Below are 21,007 nucleotides of genomic sequence, written 5' to 3'. Positions count from 1 at the left end.
ATCCCATTTCCTTGGTTGCCATGCAGGCTGGCTTGGTAGTTTTTTCAACTAGTTGTGTGGACTGTTATAGAAATTTCTCAAAATTTTCTGGTTACATGTCCATATTTTTCTGGTGAAGATAGGGATTTTTCCTTCTGCTCTTTTTATAGTTCTTTGGCCACCTTGATGGTGATTTGGGAGGAAAGGCAGTTAATGTGTGGGCTAATAACACTGTCATTCATTCTTTCACCAAGTATTTATTGAATGCTTTCTCCAGGGCTGGCATTGTTCTGGCTTCTGAGAATACAGCAAAAAGCAACAGTCTTAAGCTCCAGCCTTCACTGGGACATTCACTCTGCTTCCTTCAGGTTTTCCTCTCTGGAACCTTACCTCATTCTATTGATACTTTCTTTCATTTCCAGAGACCCCTTTAAAAAGATGCCAAATACTTTTTTTTTTTAATTTAGAATTCAGTAATTTATTGGTAGCTTGATCCAGACTTTACATAGATTTGGCACTAAGATATTCTCCAGAAATGTATGTTAATATATATATCATTTGCTTTTTAGCCGATTACACCTCAACAAGAAGGCAACAGACAAACAGCCATATAGCAAGCTCCCAGGGGTGTCTCTTCTGAAACCACTGAAAGGAGTAGATCCTAACCTAATCAACAACTTGGAAACATTCTTTGAATTGGATTATCCCAAGGTAAGGGCAATGTTGTACTCACAGGAATGGACTGAACCCTACCTTTTTTTTTTTTTTTTTAACTTATAGTAAACACAGAGGAATTTTGACACGGTATCTGGTGAAATTATTAAAAACTCATAATGGTGTTGGCTTCATCAAATTTATGCTTTAGCAGTGGTAATAGTAGTGGTAATAGTAATAATAGTAGTAGTTGTCACAGGACAGAAATGGGATTGAGGAAGGTGCATTAATTCCTTTTCTAACTACCCGTATGTTGATCTGAATTGAAAGTGAAAGTGTTAGTTGCTCAGTCTTGTCCAACCCTTTGTGACCCCATGGGCTGTAGCCCGCCAGGCTCCTCTATCCATGGAATTCTCCAGGCAAGAATGCTGGGGTGGGTTGCCATTCCCTTCTCCAGGAGACCTTCCCAACCCAAGGATCAAACCGGGTCTCCTGCATTGCAGGCAGATTCTTTATCAGCTGAGCCACAGGGAATCCCCCTGATCTGAATGAATTAGAAATCTCTGAGTAAAGCTCCTGGAACTCAGGCATTGTTAAGTGCCTGGTAGTTTGAGTATAAAAATCTTACTTCATGAGAGTTGCAGTGAAAATGAAAAAGGATATGCATTTATCCTTGTGGAACTTGATCTCACATTTCAATTTTTTAACCATCATCCAACCCTTTCCCCTTTCTGTATTCAAACACTCTAGAAACTTAGTTACGAAATTTTTATGTTGCTACTCTTGTAAGATAATAGTCATGAAATTTAAATAGTTTCCAAAGCTAGCTGTGGATTTAAAGACTTTCTTAAAATAACCCCAGGAAAATATGTATTAATTATGAACATGTGGAATGAATCAATAATCAATTTCTTCTGAATGAAGCTTTTCGTTTTTTTTCTTTTTTAAATAATTTGGAGTTATCTCCAGAGCTCTAGTTTTTCACTTAGATTTTTGTCACTTAGTTCTTTTCCACTTAGTTATGTCATTAAAGCATTTATTTGGTTAAGGAGAAAGTTGTTTGGACACATTACAAAAATGCGTAATGTTATATGCAAGAGATTGTTTTTATTCTTTTTTAGTTCACAATTTTATTTTCTAATTATAAAAGAATTGTTATTTGTGTAAATAGAACATTTAGAAAACAGCAAAAATGCAGAGTACCTGCACTCTAAAGGAAAATGTTGATCTCACAGCATTTTATTTGCTTTTAAAAGAACAAGCACAGTGGCAAATATTCTACAGGAGACAAATTAAACCATTGAAATTGCACAAATCTGAGTGTGAAGCATGAGGTGTTTGTGTCATCAAGGAGGCATGTAGTCACAAAATGAACAGTTGTGTAACTGCCAAGCCCAGCAGACTTTAATAATTTGTCAAATGTAAACATTGTTTTCCAAAAGTACAGAAACGTTTTTGTTCTGGATATAACTCTTTTCCCCTATTAATTTGATGTGGAACCTTATAAGCCATTTGGAAATACATATATGACTTCCCAGGTGGCACTAGTGATTAAAAAAAACCCACCTGACAATGCAGGAGAGGCAAGAAATGCAGGTTCGATTCCTGGGTGGGGAAGATCCCCTGGAGGAGGGCATGGCAACCCACCCCAGTATTCTTGCTGGAGAATCCCATGGACAGAAAAGCCTGGCGGGCTACAGTCCATGGGGTCACAAAGAGTCGGACACCCGTGAAGCCACTGAACACACATGCATACACACACACACACACACACACGCACGCATATATATATATAAAACACGAAATTCTAAAATTTTGTTTCGTTTTAGACATGTGCAAAAAGGTTTATTACTGATACTTGTTCTGAATTTCTAGGTTTAAAGTTTGGTGAGACCGTTATTATACTAAGTGCCCTAAAAGATATCTGTGCTTTAAATATCTTATAAATCTACCTTATATTGATATTTATTCCTTGGGAAAATTTTTGTTAGAAAAATATAATAATAAAAAATAAACTCATTTTCACAAAATCGATTGTTTATTTGGCATCAGTGTAAAAGTAGGCATTTAGAGAGAAGTTCAGCCGTATCAGAAAGATGCAGTAATCTGCATCTCAAGTGGCCTGATGGCTTTACTTTGGTAAATTCTGGCCATATGAAGAATTTTAAAATTAATGACCAGAGTTATTAACTCTGATTGAGGTTATGGTAATTGTGATTTTCTTTTCTTTTTTGCAAACAGGAGATGGGTTTACAGTGTTGAAAGTCCGGTGGCATACTTGGATTCTTTATTGTCAATGTTGACAATAAAGAATTGTAAAAGATTGAAAATAGGTTCAATTATTGAAAGATCAGCATAATACATGTAATAAAACTATTAACTCTGAAAGACTAGAATTTTACCAGGTAAATTTGAAAAATTGTATAAACTATATAGTTCTTGAAAGCAAGTAAGTTGTAATAATAACTTGTCAAAACTTTGAAATCAGAGCAGTTTTCTTACAAAGTATCTTCCCTTCACTCAAAGGAAGCATCTATCTTTCACTCAAAAGTTACCCTAGGACAAATGTATTAACAAATGGTTCATTATTTACTCAGTGGCAGAGACTGTTCTAGACATTTGGGGTCTAAGTCCATCCTGTTACAGAGCTTATTATATTCTGCTGTAATCTAAATATCATCATAACATTTTTCTTTAAACGTGTAGTTATTTATAAATGGTTCAAGATATTCCTACTTGATATGCAATATAATTGATTAATATGTTTTAAAATATTTTTCTACTTTAAGAGAATATTTTATGTGATTTACTACAGTACAGTTTTTAGTCCTAATATCTACAGGACTGAATCATTGAGGAGACTTTTCTAGTATTAATTTATATCTCTAAATTGAGTATCATTTATGCATCTAAATTTATTCATGGGAGTAACATGTATGATTATTGCAGTTTCAGATATTTCATTCTTAAATATCAAAGGACCAAATTGCAGTTTACAGATTGTCTATACCTCTCTTGGACTTAGGCTTTCAGTCATTTCACTGTTTGAAAAGAAAAAGGGAAATTTAGTTTAGCTATTTGTATAGAAAGCTTACTAAGATGAGGCTAACCTCATCTACAATATTCTGGGGTTATTTCTAGATTTAATATATTTATTATTGTGCCCATTTATAGTGGAATTTACTATACCTTGTATTTCTTTCAGATTTATAAAATAAATGTTTTCTTAAAATATTTTTAATAAATGCTTTATTTTTATGTTTATGTTATTTTTATGTTTATATTTATGTTTAGTTCTTTTGGTAGTATAAACATATCTGAAAAATTATTCTTGTGTCAGTCAAGAAAACTTTTAACCAACTTACTATCTTGCGTTTACCACTTGCAGTGTAGTTGGCATGATTTAACTATTCAAATACAGAGATTCCTAGCAAATTACATGTTTGGGCTCTGGCAAACCCAGAGCTCAAACACAGAGCTGAAAATGAAGGTTCCAGGTTAAAATCTAACTCTTCAGAGAACACTTGAAATACTACCTCCAATTTGGTTTAAGTTTCAATATCAGAAACAACAAAGCAAAAGTTATTTAATAAGAGTCTGAACATTTTTTAGATGATGTAAATTGAATTTCATTTGCATTTTTTGGCTAATAAGGAGGTATTTGTTTTTCATTTGAAATTAAGTTTAAGATGTATAATCAATAAAACAAAAATTCTAAATCTTGCATTTGAATTCGGGAAGATCCCTTGGAGAAGGGAATAGCTACTCACTCCAGTATTCTTGCCTGGAGAATTCCAAGGACAGAGGCTGCAGTAGGGGGCTGCAGTCCATAGGGTGGCAAAGAGTTGGACCTGCCTGAATGGCTGACACACACACAGACACCTCCCTTGCTTATACTAACACTATATACTTGTGAAAAGTTTTCGCTGCAACCTAGTATAGCTTTTATCTTCCCACCAAGTAGATGTCTAGTCCTATATTACAGGGTTTTCTTTTGCTGGGGAAATAGCTGAAAGATTTTTAATAATATTATATGCAATTGTATTACTTGTAAACATTTTCTTTCACTATATTCACTTAGACCTGTAAAGCAGCATAAACTCTAAAAGCACAGAACTATGTATGCAATGTTTGAAAAAACAGTGAACTCTTCAGAGCAAGCATGACTGAGAGGCTCACTTTGTAGGAAAGCGAATCGTTATTTACACCCTTTGAAAAGTCACTTGCGTGTGTGTGTGTGTGTGTTCAGTCATGTCCAGTTCTTTGTGACCTTTTGGACTGTAACCCGCCAGGCTCCTCTGTCCATGGGATTTCCCAGGCAAGAATACTGGAGTGGGTTGCCATTTTCTCCTCCCAGGGATCTTCCTGACCCAGGGATCGAACTTGCATCTCCTTTGTCTCCTGCATTGCAGGTCGATTCTTTACCTGCTGAGCATTCAGGGAAGCCACTTAACCTTTCTAATCTTCATCATTAAGGTCACTGCCTCTTGGTGGTTTAAGCAAAAATTTTGGTTGGGAAGATGGCTGATGTTTTATGGGACTTAGAGTCAACCTTTGAAGAAATTTTAGGGTGTGGCAGGAATGGTGCTCATCCTGTTCTCAGATTTTTATCTGATTTCTGGAGACCAGTGGCTGTAAAGTTGCTTAGTTATATTTCAGTGCCTCTCAGGTGGTATAATTTTGGTCAGTCATGAAGGTAGATATTGGATGGGATGTGTAATAACTATAGGTAGAAAGTATGAGGAAAGTGTACATTGCTTTCCCCTCTACTTAAATTATTAAGAAAACTTTTTTTTTTCACTTGAAAAAAAAAATCTTACCTTGTTAGCTAAACTTTCATTTACCTTAGTCCTGGTCCTTAAGTGCTCAACTGTTAAATTCTATGCTGCCACTTTTTGCTGAGATAATGTATATTAGGCGGACAGTAATTAATTATTGCACTCAAGGCACTGTATGCATTTTTCCACACTTTTTACTTGTGTGTGCTTATCAATGGAACTAAATCAAACAAGCCTTCTCGTTACCTTCTTCCTCGTATGTTGTTTGTTTAGTCATTCAGTCATGTCCGACTCTCTGTGACCCCATGGGCTGTAGCCTACCCGGCCCCCCTGTGCATGGGATTTTCCCAGGCAAGAATACCGGAATGGGTTATCATTTCCTTCTCCAGGGGATCTTACCCACCCAGGGGTTGAACCTGCATCTCCTGCATTGCAAATGGATTCTTTACCGCTGAGCCACCTTTGTATTTTTTAGATCACATAGCTTTGTTATCTTTTTTCGTGGACATAATTAACTTTCCTCCTCTGCTTAAAAATGTTCAATCTATCTTAGAGAGTTTGGTAGGAAATTTGCTTTAGAGTCAGTGAGAATTTATCACCATTTTTGAAAACAGTTACTGCTTAGAATACATAGCCCACACACTAATACAGTAACATCTTTATGTGTGAAAGCAAACACTTTTTAAAAAATTTAGTAGTTTACAAAATCATAACTTAGAGCTCTGGATTTTATAAACCTGATTATGTGTCAGAATCACCTCAGAGATTCTGATTCAAAAGTTTAAGGATGGGGCCCAGTATTCTCTTTTTGGAAAAAACTGTCCCAGGATGATTTTGACCCAGCCAGCCAAGTGCTAAGGAATGACTTCCGTAATTTACTGTCAGAGTAAACATAGTTCTGAGCAAAATTAAATCCTGGATGGTTTCACAGTTAAACGGCTAAGCATGCTCTTCAGGAGGATATGTGCATACTTGTGTGTGTGTGTGCACACACGCACACTTTCAGTTGCTTCCAACTCTGCAAACCTCCCCCCCCCCCCCCCCCCCGCCCCGGGCTCCTCTGTTTTGGGGATTTCCCAGGCAAGAATACTGGAGTGGGTCACTGTTTCCTCCTCCAGAGGATCCTCCCGATGCAGGGATGGAACCCGTGTCCCCCGTGTCTCCTGCTTTGGCAGTTAGATTCTTTACCACTGAGCCACCCGGGAATCCCTGCATTTTTAATCAAGTCAGGTTCTATTTTACTTCAGAAAATTATTATTCAACAGAAAATCTAATGTCACTTTGTCTTGGGAGAGTTTGGGAAAGTCCTTTAAATGTATCATAATGGTCTTTGATGTGTAATTTTTAGCACCTTGATGAAATAATAGTAAGTTCAGAGACAAGGCTTCTAGAGAACGAAGGGTGCATTCATTTCTTTGGCTTTCTGTGTTGCTTTTACACACTGCTGGCCACCCTGTGAGCATTTGGTAAGTTTTCAGTGATAATGGCATGGAGAAGCTGGGAATCCAGCCACACTTTAGCTGTGGGCCCTGCCAATCTCTTCATTCTCTCTTTGGCTGGCAAACAGGCCCCTTCTGGAGAGGTTGCTCTCAGTTAAAGCAACACTTGATAATCCCTTAAGTGTTTGCATCCATTATGAATACTCTCTTAACTTCTAAACTTTGTGTGTACAATTGCTTGTTTTTCTTAATGCTTTTTGATCCACCAGTAAATGCTAATAATAAGTAGTTATCTTTGTAAGAGGTTAATTTACATAAAATATGTTCTTTGACTAGTATGAAGTACTCCTCTGTGTCCAAGACCATGATGATCCAGCCATTGATGTGTGTAAGAAGCTTCTTGGGAAATATCCAAATGTTGATGCTAGATTGTTTATAGGTAAGTAACAAATTTTACAATAACCTTTTTGCTTTAATATATTATATCATCTTTGCATTAAACTGTAGATTAGGGTCCTAGACACCATTGAAGTTACTAACATGTTTGCTTATGCATATTTGTTAGATATAGTGAAAGGTGTTTCTATCCTTTAGAGAAGACAAGTTATAAATACAAATTTTGTTTTTCATATCAGGGATTAACAAAATTATCCCAAATTTGTTTTACTCATCAGTCACACATGAGAGTCTGTTATTTTTGTTTCTTTAATAATTTCAATCTATGGCCTTTTCTATATCTCACTGACTATAATTGAGATTGAGTGGTAGAATTCATTTTTGTAATATGCCCTGTTGGAGGTATACTTGCTATTAAATGTTGATTAGTGTTTCCTGTTAACACAAGCTCTTAATTAGAAAACTGAAACTAATGAATTTTCAAAGATAAATGATGTACTTTTCTTTTTGAGAATGAACAACTTTTTTCTAATATGTTATAGTGAATAAGAAGAAGCATGATGTTAAAGTATATTTGTTTTAGTTATTAAATATGCAAGTACTTTTCACTTCTCTCTACTATGTATAATAGAAAATATTTTCAATATGGCATGAATTGTTCACTGCTATACTTTAAAATTTTAGGTGGCAAAAAGGTTGGCATTAATCCTAAGATTAATAATTTAATGCCAGGATATGAAGTTGCGAAGTACGATCTTATATGGATTTGTGATAGTGGAATAAGAGGTGAGGTTTTTTCTTACTTATTTTATAAAATTATTCATTCAATAATAAAATGCCAAGAGCAACCTGAAAGTATGTTTATCAATCATATTTGTTTACCTAATAAAATAAGTTATTTTATCATTATTTCATGGTAGTATGTCAAGTTATACTTACATTTTATCATTATTTCATGGTAGTATATCAAGTTATACTTACTAAAATTTTGTAGTATTTTTATGCTAAACTAGAATGTTGCAGGTAGGAAAATTCTTTCATTTTGAAGAGAAAATTTCAACCATTAAAAAAAAAAAGTTGTGGTACATTATACAGTCTATGAGCTTTTTCATAGGTCTAAGTTTTCCCTTATTCAAGTGATACTTATCTTTTACTTATATCTGTTTGTGGCATGTGCAATATACTATCTCATGCAAAGGGACAGAAGTTAATTGGTACATTTTTTACTAGAATTACATGCACTTTTAGAACACATTCATGGCTTTTTACTTAACAGATTTTAGCAGGACACCTTTTATTTATTGAAATTATAATTTGTATTTTTGCATTTTTAAAACATACTTCTAATTTCAGTGTTCCATATTATTCCATTATACTCTAATACCTCAGTTTTTTCTGGGTAATTCTTTGTAGTCAGGGCCATCCTGCAGATGTTTAGCAGCATCCCTGGCCCCTACCAGTGGTACCTCTCAGTTGGCTGTGATGATCAGAACTGTCTCTGGACCCACCCCATGTCCCCTGCAGGGCAGCAGTTGAGAAGCGCTTCCCAGACTACGTGTACAAATGAGGCCCAGATGCAATTTTATACAGTAGCTTGAGTTCTTAAATACTTGAAGGAAATAAAAATGAAGAAATGTAGAATCATATGAGATTTTTTCTCTTTAAAAATGGGACAATGATTTAAATTTTATCGGCTTAAAATCTGAAAGTCAGTAATAAATGTGGCACTTCAACTTAATTAGATCATTACAGGACTAACAGTTCTTGGGCAGAGATTGGGTTCATTTTTCACATCTGCTGTCTTAAATTGTTTACTGTCATATATTTGTTATGTTTTCAGTGTATAAACCTCCATCAGGTATATTCATTCAGTTCTAGTTAGCGGTTTTAAGAGAAAGAACATCTCATACTCTCAGAAAGAGGAGGCTCATTTCCTGTGATTGCGATGCAGGAGCCAGAATGAGCACTGAGGTCCTTTGAGTTTTGCTCCTGTTCCTTTTCCACTAGGACACGTTGTCCATTATTCCAGTCTGGAGGTTCAGAAACAGCGACTGTTAACATTTTCAAGATACCTCCCACCTCGGGTACATATTAGGTATTTAACAGCCTGCAAAGGTCCAGAATAAATTCCCTACCATATATTAGCCTTTTTGAAATTTTCTATTCTACTCAGAAAAGTGATTGAGATTCATTTTATTAGACCTATATTCAAAGAAAACATTTATTAAGAATTTAGTAAATCACAGAATATATTACATTCATGGGCATTTTACTAAAAGGAAATTTTTTCCTCTCTCCCTCTGCACCTTTTCTTTTGCATCATAGTGATTCCAGACACACTCACGGACATGGTTAACCAAATGACAGAAAAAGTAGGGCTGGTTCACGGGCTGCCGTATGTAGCAGACAGACAGGGCTTTGCTGCTACGCTAGAACAGGTAAGTACAGTGCTTATAGATAATACGCTTGTTATCAGATCCCTAATCTCCCAGAAGCTTGAGGCTATGCTGAGAGTGGGCTGAGGTGCCTGGAGTTAACTGTATGAAGTCTGTTTTAACCTGCTGAGTGAGCTCCCCAGGTGGTAAAGAACCCACCTACCAGTGCAGGAAACACAAGAGATGCAGGTTCCATCCCTGGGTCGGGAAGATCCCCTGGAGAACGGCATGGCCACCCACTCCGGTATTCTTGCTTGGAGAATCCCATGAACAGAGGAGCCTGGTGGGTTATATAGACTACAGGGTTGCAAAGAGTTGGACATGATGGAAGCGACTTAGCACCCACACAACCTGCTGAGTACTGGCAGCCTTAAGTTGAGAGGAGCTGTTTTCATCAGTGAAGAAATGCTTGGGGCCCCGAATCCCTCCCAGCTGAACTGTGCTCTGGCAAGGAACAGATGTGCCCCGGAAACACCTCGTGGTCTTATCACCAGCTTAGCACAGTATATTCTTTTGCCTTGTGGTCCTTACTTTCAATTCTTGAGTTCAGTTCCAGATTACTGACTTACATAAAAGTATGTGTTATACAGTTCTTTCAAAGATCCAGTCTGAAAAGAATGCATTTTAAGTATCATGAAATATTTCAATATATACAAAAAAAGGAAAATTGCTCATATGAATCATTGTAAAATCCACTTGATTTCCTTCTACAACAGATTTCTAAAAATTATCTGAACAATTCATGTTTTCCATTTTTACTCCACACCTTTTAACAGCATACAGACTTACGTGTAGGACACTTACTGTAAGTTAGGAGGAAGTATAATAAGCAGAATAAATCAAAACACAAACCACTCCCAGAAACCCTGCCAGTTAGAGGAAGTTTCTCTTTTTAAAAATTAGTTTATTTTAGCATTAAGACTTTTTTCCTCTAAACTTTCTAAAAAGCAAAGTTGAGATTATACTAAAAGTAATTTGTGTCTTATCCTTGTACTTCATAAACTGTTCCCCATATCATTAATATTATTTTATAAAAGTAATTTTTATTGGCTGGATCATAGTTTGTTATATAAGTGTGTCCTATACTTAACCATTCCTGTAGTGTTAAACATTAGGAGAAAAGACTTGTCTTAAAGTTATGACAGAAGGGTATATAGTTTCAGTCTCCAAATATACCAACTTGAATCATATCTGTATTTATATTCTTTTGAATTGCAATCATCTGAGGGCGAAGGGTACAGTGTAGAAACTTGCATTCAACCTTTGGCAGTGTGAATCATACATGTATATGCATGCTCAGTTGCTTCTGTTCTGTCCCATTCTTTTGTGACCCCATGGATTATAGCCTGCCAGGCTCTTCTGTCCATGGGATTTTCCCGGCAAGAATACTGGAATGGGTTACCATGCCCTCCTCCCAGGGATCTTCCTGACCCAGGGATCCAACCCAAGTCTCCTGCATCTCCTTGCACTGCAAGCTTACCGCTGAGACCCTGGGGAAGCCCAGATACCACAATTTTTGTTTAGTAAAGAAACTCTAGGTAGTTGCTTTAAAATTAAATGCTTTTTATTCTTATGCTCCATGTTATGTTTTTGTTTTGGAAATATCCAACTTGATATGTGTGTCAATAATAGATATCTCCCAGATTATACTCACTCCCTTAGTTTAAGTTTAATCCCTAAAAGTCACCCTGTCATACTTAAAGTGAATGGAGATAGGCCCAAGGAATTATTCCAGTCTGTAAAGAAATCGTGGGAGCCTTCATCATAGTGCCCAGTCCCACCTCATTCCTAGAACCTCACTTAATTCCTAGAACCTCACTTAAGGAGTTAAGATAGGAGTTTTTAGTTTTAGAAGTTTGGTTCAGTTCTATCCCACAAATACTAGGGCTTCATTCCAGTCTGGGTATAGGTTAGGTAGGAAGAATTGCATTCTTCATCTGTGATTATTAGCTTATTCTATGCCATGTATGTGATTTCTGCCTTTAAGAAAGATCACTTCTCTCCATTTCGAGCTGCTATTGCCCTCCAAATCTGTGAGTTCTACATCTGTGGCTTCAGCCAACTGTAGACTCAAAGTATTTGAAAAAAAATGTTACAAAAGCAAAATGTGAATTTGCCTTGAGCCAGCAACTATTTACGTAGCATTTACATTGTATTAGGTATGGTAAGTAATCTGACAGGTGTAGATAATACACAAATAGTATTGGTGGATTTTTGGTCCAGGGCTTCTAGGACCAATCCCCCTAGGATACAGAGATGGCTAATTAGAAAAGGCAACATCTCTAAGATATAAATAATAAGTAGGTTTTATATCTGATAAGTTGGGTAAGTTTGGATGACCATTTTATTCTACCATTAACTTAGCAGTTTGCATTTTTGATGACTGCAAAGCACTCTCGGAAAGGGGCAGTAAACTGGGAGACAGAATACTAGTGTCCACCCTGTTAATGAAAAATACACTGAAAAATGGGGAATTTTAGAAGCTTAGTGACATGGGCAGGAGACAGCTAACTACAAAAATATATAGGAAAAGGAATTAAGAAATAGGATTGTTCTCTTGGTTGATGTACCTGTGAATGTTGTCTGTGTGTGTGTGTATAGCCACATGCATACGTATACACATACACATATGTCCATCTACCTATGTATGTAGATGTGTACATATTTATGTGAACAGTATGAAAAGAAGACACATTAAATATTGTATATCAGTAAGTGATATTTTCACCTCTCTTATTTAAGTCCAAGTTGTTTTACTTCAATAAATCTTTAAATCTTGGAGTTTTAGGAAAGACAGTATTTATTTGAGAATAAAGTATACTTTTCCCTCCCAGAAGTACATACTACTTGTTTGTAAAAGTGATAACAATAAGAGTAGTCAATCAAATTGGAAATTACTGACTGCTTGCTATATGTAAGCATTATTTTGTACCACTGTTTATTCAGGTAGTTTATGTAAGAATAATAGACTGTTTACCCAATCATTCTTAAGTTCATTAGGAAGAGGAATTTATAAACATCATACTTCTAACGTAAACTTCTAATTGTATACATATGTTTTCGGTTTTGTCTTGGCAGGTGTACTTTGGAACCTCTCATCCAAGGTCCTATATCTCTGCCAATGTCACTGGTTTCAAATGTGTGACGGGAATGTCTTGTTTAATGAGAAAGGATGTGTTAGATCAAGCAGGAGGGCTTATAGCTTTTGCTCAATATATTGCTGAAGATTACTTTATGGCCAAAGCAATAGCTGACCGGTAAGAAAATTAAATCAAATTAGGCTGTTGTATTTTTTATTTCCGAACTTATGTTGGCTTTTTCTGTTTGTTAAACCCATGGGTTAGAGCTATTTTATTTTTTGCTAGTAAGTACAGAATAGTTGAATACTTTTATAATGTAATTCCTACTAATTATTCAGGTACACACTAATGAAGCCAATAAATGTTCTAATTTCTCTACATTCTTCAAATTAATGCGGTTTCAAAAACAGTATGGAATTTACTTAAAAAACTAAAAATAGAGTTATTATATGATCCTGCAGTCTCACTCCTGGGCATATTTCTGAAGAAAAGTCTTAATTTGAAGATACATTCACCCCAGTGTTCATAGCAGCATTATTTGCAATAGTCAAGACATGGAAGCAACCCACATGCCTATTGACAGATGAATGGATGAAGATGTGATCTGAATATATAATGGAATATTACTCAGTCATAAAAAAGAATGAAATACTGTCTTTTGCAGCAACATGGATGGACCTAAAGGTTATCATATTGAGTGAAGTAAGTCAGACAGAGAAAGACAAATATCGTAAACTCACAGACATAGAAAACAAACTTAATGTTTACCAAAGGGGATAGTGGAGGATGGGGGAGGAGATAAATTAGGAGTTTGGGGTTAATGTATATACACTATTGTATATAAAATAGGGGGCTTCCCTGGCGGCTCAGTGGTAAAGAATCTGCCTGCAATGCAGGTATGATCCCTGGTAGGAAAGATCCCCTGGAGAAGGAAATGGCAACCTACTCCAGTATTCTTGCCTGGGAAATCCCATGGACAGAGAACACTGGTGGGCTACAGTCCATGGAGCCACAAGAATCAAACAAGACTTGGTGACTAAACCACCACCATCAAGTAAACGAGGACCTACTGTATAGCACACCTATGTGTAGTATATACCAGATTGGCCAAAAAGTTCGTTTGGGGTTTTCGGAAAAACTTTTTGGCCAACCCAGTATATGCTGAATCACTTTGCTGTACACTTGAAAACTGCAATTGTAAATTAACTGTACTTCAATTTAAAAAATAAATACATGTAAACTCTTAAAAAAAATTTAGGTGATTTGAAGTGGTTAAATTGAAGCTTCTCTGTGACTGTAAATTTTCATTATTATGAATGTAAATTTTTATGTGTTTTAGAAGAATTAAAAGTATCAGTGCAATCATAAAGCCGGTAGGTGAAAATTTAAAGAATGAGATTTCAAATTTTGAGATTTCTCAGTAGATTATTTGATACTTTGCTAAGAAGCTACCTAGTGATTCACAATTGGCTTAATCACACTTCTCTATCACAAAATGACACTCATTTGCTTCTTTAAAGGGGATTATTTCCTTGTGTGATAATTTACTGAAGGTGTGATCTTAAAAGTTGAAGTATGTTTTCAAACTTATCTTCTGGTGGTGTTAGTATGGTCCGTGGTTTCATATTGTTTCTCATGAGATGTGGAATGCCACTTTTGTTTATATTTCTTCTTGAATATTCACATACATATCCCCCACTACTCCTTTTTTGGATAATAGTGTTCAGAGACTGTTAAATACAGGCCCCACTCCATTTAGTACTTTCAGAATGTCTGTATTTTAAGTTTATTAAACTGTGAACTGAGGGGTTGTAGTTCCTTCCAGTTCTTAGGTGGTACTGTCATGGGCTTCTGTAATGACTGAAATGTTTTTAAGTATGATACACCCTGTGTAGGGTGCTATCCTGGGATGAGGCTCACCCTGAACACTGGCAGTTGCTCACTTAAAAAAAAAAGAGAGAACAGCTGATTTACAGTATTATAAAGTTTTAGGTGTACAGCATAGTGATTCAGTATTTTTATATATTATACTCCATTTTTAAAGTTATAGCAAATTTATGACTGTATTTCCCTGTGCTATACAATATACCCTTGTTGCCTATTTATTTTATACATAGTAGTCTGTATCTCTTCATCCTTTTCCTCTATCTTGCCCCTCCCACCTTCCCTCTCCCCCCTGGTAACCAGTAGTTCTCTAACTCTGTAAGTCTCTTTTTTGTTTAGTCACTCATTTATTTTTTAAATTCCACATATAAGTGATAACAGAATATTTATCTTTCTATGTCTCACTTATTTCACTAAGCATAATACCCTGTATGTCCATCCACATTGTTGTAAATGGCAAGATTTCATTCTTTTTCATGGCTAAGCAATATTCCATTGTATGCATGGAATGCATCTTCTTTATCCATTCATCTGTTGATTGACAGGTTGCTTCCATATCTTGGCTACTGTAAATGAAGCTGCTTACTCTTTACAGTAATGAATAAATGCATATACTTGTCATCCTTGCATGTATGTGTTCATGATCATAGCTCATTTTGTAACTGTCTTAATTTTCAGAGGTTGGAGGTTTGCAATGTCCACTCAAGTTGCAATGCAAAACTCTGGCTCGTATTCAATTTCTCAATTTCAGTCCAGAATGATCAGGTAAGTCAGCTGGCTTTCTTCTTTTTATACTTCATTAAAAGAAAAAGGGGACGGGGAGTATTTTTACATGGTCTTAACTTGGTTAAAAAAAAAAACAAACGAAAAGTCAGATTTTGTTTTGTTCCAGAAAAGAGAAGTTAACTTCTTCATTAAAATAAAGTTACTGTTTCAGTGTATTTTCTTTCCATTGTAAGCTTTCAAAAAAGAGATGTTGAGACTTTGGGGTTTTTTTATGCTGACCTCTATTTTCTAGCTTTTTTACCCCTGGAATTTTATGATCTTTACTCACCCGAGTATAGGATATGCAAATGAATTGATAGACATTTTTCTTTGAGACACTAAATAAAAATAGAAAAGAGATTCATTAAATACTCTTTAAAGCTTATATAAAAGGCCTTTAAATAACAGGGTATAATGTTGATCATTTTGAGAAAAATTGATCAGTCTTGTAATCAGGCTGTTGTTTAAAGAAAATCCTTTTTTTTTTCCCAAGGTGGACCAAATTGCGAATTAACATGCTTCCTGCTACAATAATTTGTGAGCCAATTTCAGAATGCTTTGTTGCCAGTTTAATTATTGGATGGGCAGCCCACCATGTATTCAGATGGGATATTATGGTATTTTTCATGTGTCATTGCCTGGCATGGTTTATATTTGACTACATTCAACTCAGGGGTGTCCAGGTATGTGGATAGGAGTGCAAAGTTGAAAATCTGTCTGAGCCATTTTTCAGCCCCCCAGTGAAGATTAAAATCAAATTAAGCATTAGTTTCCTTAGTGGAATGTGGACATAATATAACAGAACTTGATTTTCAGCTTTCAGCTGGTAATACAGTCACTTTTATTAAGACTCCAAAAAAAAAATGATATTAAAGCAAATTGACAAGTCTTCAAACTTAAAATATGTTGGGGTAGCAGTTTATTTTAATACTGCTTCTATTCCTAATGAACATTTTTCTTAACCAGTATAACGTGACAGTTACATTATCTAAAGAAGCAAACTTGATATTTTTAAAATAGTTTTTATTTATTCATTTTATATTTGGCTGTGCTGGGTCTTGTCACGTGGGGTTTTCTGTAGTTGCAGTAAGCAGGGGCTCCTCTCTAGTTGTGGTGCGTGGGTTTCTCATTGCAGTACCTCCTCTTGTTATGGAGCACAGGTTCTAGGGTCTACAGGCTTCAGTAGCTGCAGTTCCTGGGCTCGGGAGCACAGGCTTAGTTGCTCCGTGGCAGGTGGGATCTTCTCGGATCAGGGCTCGATCCTATGTCTCCTGCGTTGGCAGGCAAATTCTTTACCACTGAGCCACCAGGGAAGCCCCCAACTTGATTTTATGTAATGTATTTAATAGAGTTAAATGGAAGCATTTCACTTTTTAACTGGGTCTGTAATCAGGCAGTAAATAATTTGTGTTTTTAATTCCTAGGGTGGCACACTGTGTTTTTCAAAACTTGATTATGCAGTAGCTTGGTTCATCCGTGAATCCATGACAATATACATTTTTTTGTCGGCATTATGGGACCCAACGATAAGCTGGAGAACTGGTCGCTACAGACTGCGCTGTGGAGGCACAGCTGAGGAAATTCTAGATGTATAACTACAGCTTTGTGACTGTACATAAAGGAGAAAAGAGAAGTATTATAAATTATGTTTATATAAATACTTTTAAAAAATCTACCTTCAGTAGTTTTATCACATGTATGTTTTGGTATCTGTTCTTTAATTTATTTTTGCATGGCGCTTGCATCTGTGAAAAGAAAAAAAAAAAAAAAGGAAGAAAAAAAAAAAAAACACATCTGTAGTCTTGGCCAAATGGTTGTATTTTATTTTGTGGAAGTAGAGAATCAAGAGAATTGGTTCTAGGAACCTGGGTTCGGTTTTTGTTGTTGTTGTTTATTTTTTTAAATAAATCTATATATAAATGAATGTTCTGCAACAAACACTGACAGTATCCTTCAGTAGAGAAAGTTTCTTACTGGTGAGTACACTCTTAGAACATGTATGAGATGGCAGCAGCTTTGTTGGGGTGGTTAGAAGAGACTAGAAGGTGTAATCCCTTTTCATGTCTGAAGTGAAAGGTATTATGCAGTGAAGCACCCACAACGAGGTACTAACTGAGAAACTTTTTCATGCTTCATGCCTACCTCTTGTAGTCGTTGCAGAGCAAATATAAATTGTAATATGGTAGCTAGGCCTTGCAAAAACAAACGGAAAAAACTTTAAAAGTAATAATAACAAGAGAGCTGGAGTCTAGTATTTATATGAATCTGTGAGAAATATTTTTTCGGTCTCACCGCGATGAACCAAAAGTGGTTGAGTTTGGTTTTTAATTGTAGCCATGTCTCGAAGGCATCTTTTTGACCAACTCTTGTTGGTTCTGTCTTGAACCATTGTTAATCACTGTGCTGGTGAATCCTTCCTTCCCTGCTCCTCGCCTGACCCACCCCATCTTTCCTCAACTTTTTGTCAGGGGGTGGGGGGGAGGGGGTTTGTTTTAGTGTGAGTGGATGTTTTGATAGTTGTGAGGAAAAATGCATTTCAGACACATTTCACACATGAGCTATTTTCTTACACAGTCTGTCTTATTGTTAAAAAGAATGTAATTTCATGATACAGGTATTTAATATCTTTTTTAAGTAAATAAATATTCTAGCCATCAAGAAATAAATTGCAGTAGAGTATTAAGAGGGGACAGAATGAGTTTTACTCTTAAAATTAATCAGTATCCAACTAAGTCTACTGTGTGTGTGTTTTTTTTTTTTTTTTAATTCCTGTTAGTCTAGTCTTATTTAAATTGGGTTTTTGTATTCCAGTTTGTATGACAAAATAGACTAGAACAGTGACGGTTGTAAATGCATGCTCTGTTTCACTATTCTCTCCCCATCATGCCGCTAAACTCGCTTGTCAGGTTGTGCTTAACTTGTGGTGAACTGGACTTATTTTTGTTTAAAAAAAAAAAAGGCAAAAATGTAAGGGACAGTGCATAAGCCTTTTTCTCTTTTTTTTTTTTACTGTTGTGGAATTTTTTTGCTTTTTCTTCAGGAACGGATGGCATGTTGTCCATATGAACGCCTGCTGCAGGGCTGACACTGGCAATGTGGCAGCTTCAAACACTTTTCTAAGTTTCTGCAGTTTCCATGTCAAAATATAATGTGTCACTTATTAGCAATAACTGCATATTTATATGAATACTTTTTCACTTTACTGAGCCAGTTTCATTTAATTGTGTAATGAGTATATACATGGTTTAAATTGCAGTTGTATTGGTAAACCTGTATATACTGTGTGTACACATTATATGCAAGCTTTCTCTGGGCCAAACTGCTTCATTCTTTTTTTTTTTTTCCTTTTGCCTTATGATGAATTTGTTTGAAGGGCATTTTCTTCATGAACAAAGGCTTTGATGCATATTCCTTTCTATGTGAAATGGGGGGTAGTATTGTTCCCTGAGGAAAGTTGCATAGTGCAAACCAGTCTAGTTGTGACCCACTCTGTTTATTTAAGTCATTGTCATACAAGCTGAATTTTGCTGACCATGTTTGTGATTTGTTGGTTTTGTTTGATGAAGTTTGGTTGATGCCATCTTTTGCACTGCTGAAATGAAATCTTGCTTATTCCCTAGTTTTTTGCTGATCTCAGTATGGGCGGTGTAACAGCAAAACCAAAATGGCTGGACAAACTTCTTGTGTTTGTAAATATTGAAAAATGACTGTTCTGTATATGTGTTTTTTATGTGATAGTGGAGTATTTCCTTCCAATGAAGCTTCACTTAAGCAGACAGAGCGATTGTTTGTTTATTAGCAAGTTTGAAGTGATGATAAAATGATAAGAAATTATGTACATGTTGAAGAAAGCATCACAGCAGAACTGTAGGAGTCCAAATTTAATAAACTGTCTAAAAAAAAGTGTCTATAATATACCATGTTTATTATTTAAAATCACTGTCTTAAGTTTTTCAAAAAATAAAAAATTTGAATACAATCAAAACATTAGCAATCATGTATTTTTGTTTCATATCTTTTATATTTTTATAAATAACATGTTCTACCATTCATAGCAGAATTATTCAAAGAAAATTTGCCTGTGCTACAGATGAGATGAGAGTGAGTGAGCGAAGGTTGCTCAGTAGTGTCCGACTCTTGTGACCCCATGGACTATACAGTCCATGGAATTCTCCAGGCCAGAATACTTGAAGTGGGTAGCCTTTCCCTTCTCCAGGGGATCTTCCCGACCCAGAAATTAAACTGGGGTCTCCTGCATTGCAGGTGGATTCTTTACCAACTGAACTGTCAGGCAGTCAGGCTTTTCTGTATTGACCTAATGTTAAAATCACCTGAAGAATCTTTTTTAAAGACTACAGATGCCTGGGTCCTGCCTCTGAAGTCTGGTCTAATTATTCTGGGTGGAGCCTGAGCGCTGCTCTTTGCTCTGTGCAGGCAGATTTGAGAATTCCTGGCCCATTAAAACATTTAGAAAATAGTGGTCCTTTAGACTCTTCTCACCTGCACTTACAACCTGATCTCAGCCTTTGAGATCTTACCACCCAATGGCTAGGAAAGGCAGATCCAAGCAAACGAATGGAGTGGCTTTGCTGCTGGAGACCTGAGAGAAATAGACTACGTGCCACCCCGCACACTGTCCACGACCAGGCTCCTCCCAAATTTGGAGGCATCCCCAGGCCTGTTTTACCACCAGCCCTCAGAGAAGAATGCTTTTAACCGGAGAGCCAATCCCAAGGGAGAAAGACTAGAAGGGGTTTGGCTGTGACCTCCCAGAGGCCCCACGCCTCGCACCTTGACCCAGTAAACAAGCTCATTCCTCTTGGTCTGTGAAGTAGACTTCTAATCCTGATGTTTCAGAAATGATCAACAAAATTTGTGTGTAGGTCTTAGAGTTTTTATAGCTAGGCAAACTTTGAAGAGCCCTTGCACTTATTTTAGAGTGAAAAGCTGAGACATCCACTGTGAAAACTATGATCACAGGGGGTTAGATATATAGTTGTTGGCAGAACTGGGAATCGCCCCCACCTGCATCTTTCAGGTCACTTTACTAGATCCTGTGTTTAAAGTTCTGCCTACAAAGCTTTAAAACTCATTGTATAAACCTTAAAAAAATTTTTTTTAAATCTGTAACTTCAATAACCATCCATATTTCAACTCTTAAGTTGTTCTAGGGAACCAAACTCAAACCTGCCAAACAAGAATATAATTATAAAGCTAGTTTAAATGCTTTACATGTATCATTTGATAGATGAGATTACTACATACCACAGAACTATGTTCATGTACATGGAAATAGTTCAGACATTTCCTTCTCATGTTTATTAGGGTATGATGTTTGGATTATTTATTCTTTTCAAGTTATAGTTTATGACTGTAAACTTCTTTTGGTTGGAAGGGAGACAAACATTACAGAATGGTGAGCGATTATATGTGCAGAACTGCAGGGAATGCATTTGAGTAATTTGTCTTAAAAAGACAAACTTCTGCGAGATAGCTTAGAATCACTAGCTCCACATTTTTTTAAAAAACAAATAAAAATATATAACTGTGTGCTAAATTGCTTCAGCTGTGTCCAACTGTTTGTGACCCTATGAACT

General features: G+C 36.1%; 1 protein-coding gene across 1 annotated transcript in view; it reads left to right on the top strand.

The window, feature by feature from the left end:
- UGCG (UDP-glucose ceramide glucosyltransferase) overlaps nt 1–19,395 on the top strand; it is a 37,250-nt gene extending 17,855 nt beyond the window's left edge. Inside the window, exons 2-9 of the mRNA XM_043927790.1 lie at nt 549–690; nt 7,187–7,289; nt 7,931–8,032; nt 9,572–9,684; nt 12,760–12,938; nt 15,324–15,410; nt 15,904–16,093; nt 16,835–19,395. Coding sequence (XP_043783725.1) covers nt 549–690; nt 7,187–7,289; nt 7,931–8,032; nt 9,572–9,684; nt 12,760–12,938; nt 15,324–15,410; nt 15,904–16,093; nt 16,835–17,005 — 1,087 coding nt within the window. The 3' untranslated portion in view covers nt 17,006–19,395. The remainder of the gene's footprint in view (nt 1–548; nt 691–7,186; nt 7,290–7,930; nt 8,033–9,571; nt 9,685–12,759; nt 12,939–15,323; nt 15,411–15,903; nt 16,094–16,834) is intronic.
- Nucleotides 19,396–21,007: the final 1,612 nt, after the last annotated feature.

This window comes from Cervus elaphus, chromosome 16, assembly GCF_910594005.1.
Source record: "Cervus elaphus chromosome 16, mCerEla1.1, whole genome shotgun sequence".
NCBI classification, from domain to species: Eukaryota; Metazoa; Chordata; class Mammalia; order Artiodactyla; family Cervidae; genus Cervus; species Cervus elaphus.
Note: the sequence above shows the minus strand (reverse complement) of the source record. Positions and strands in the feature narration are given on the sequence as shown.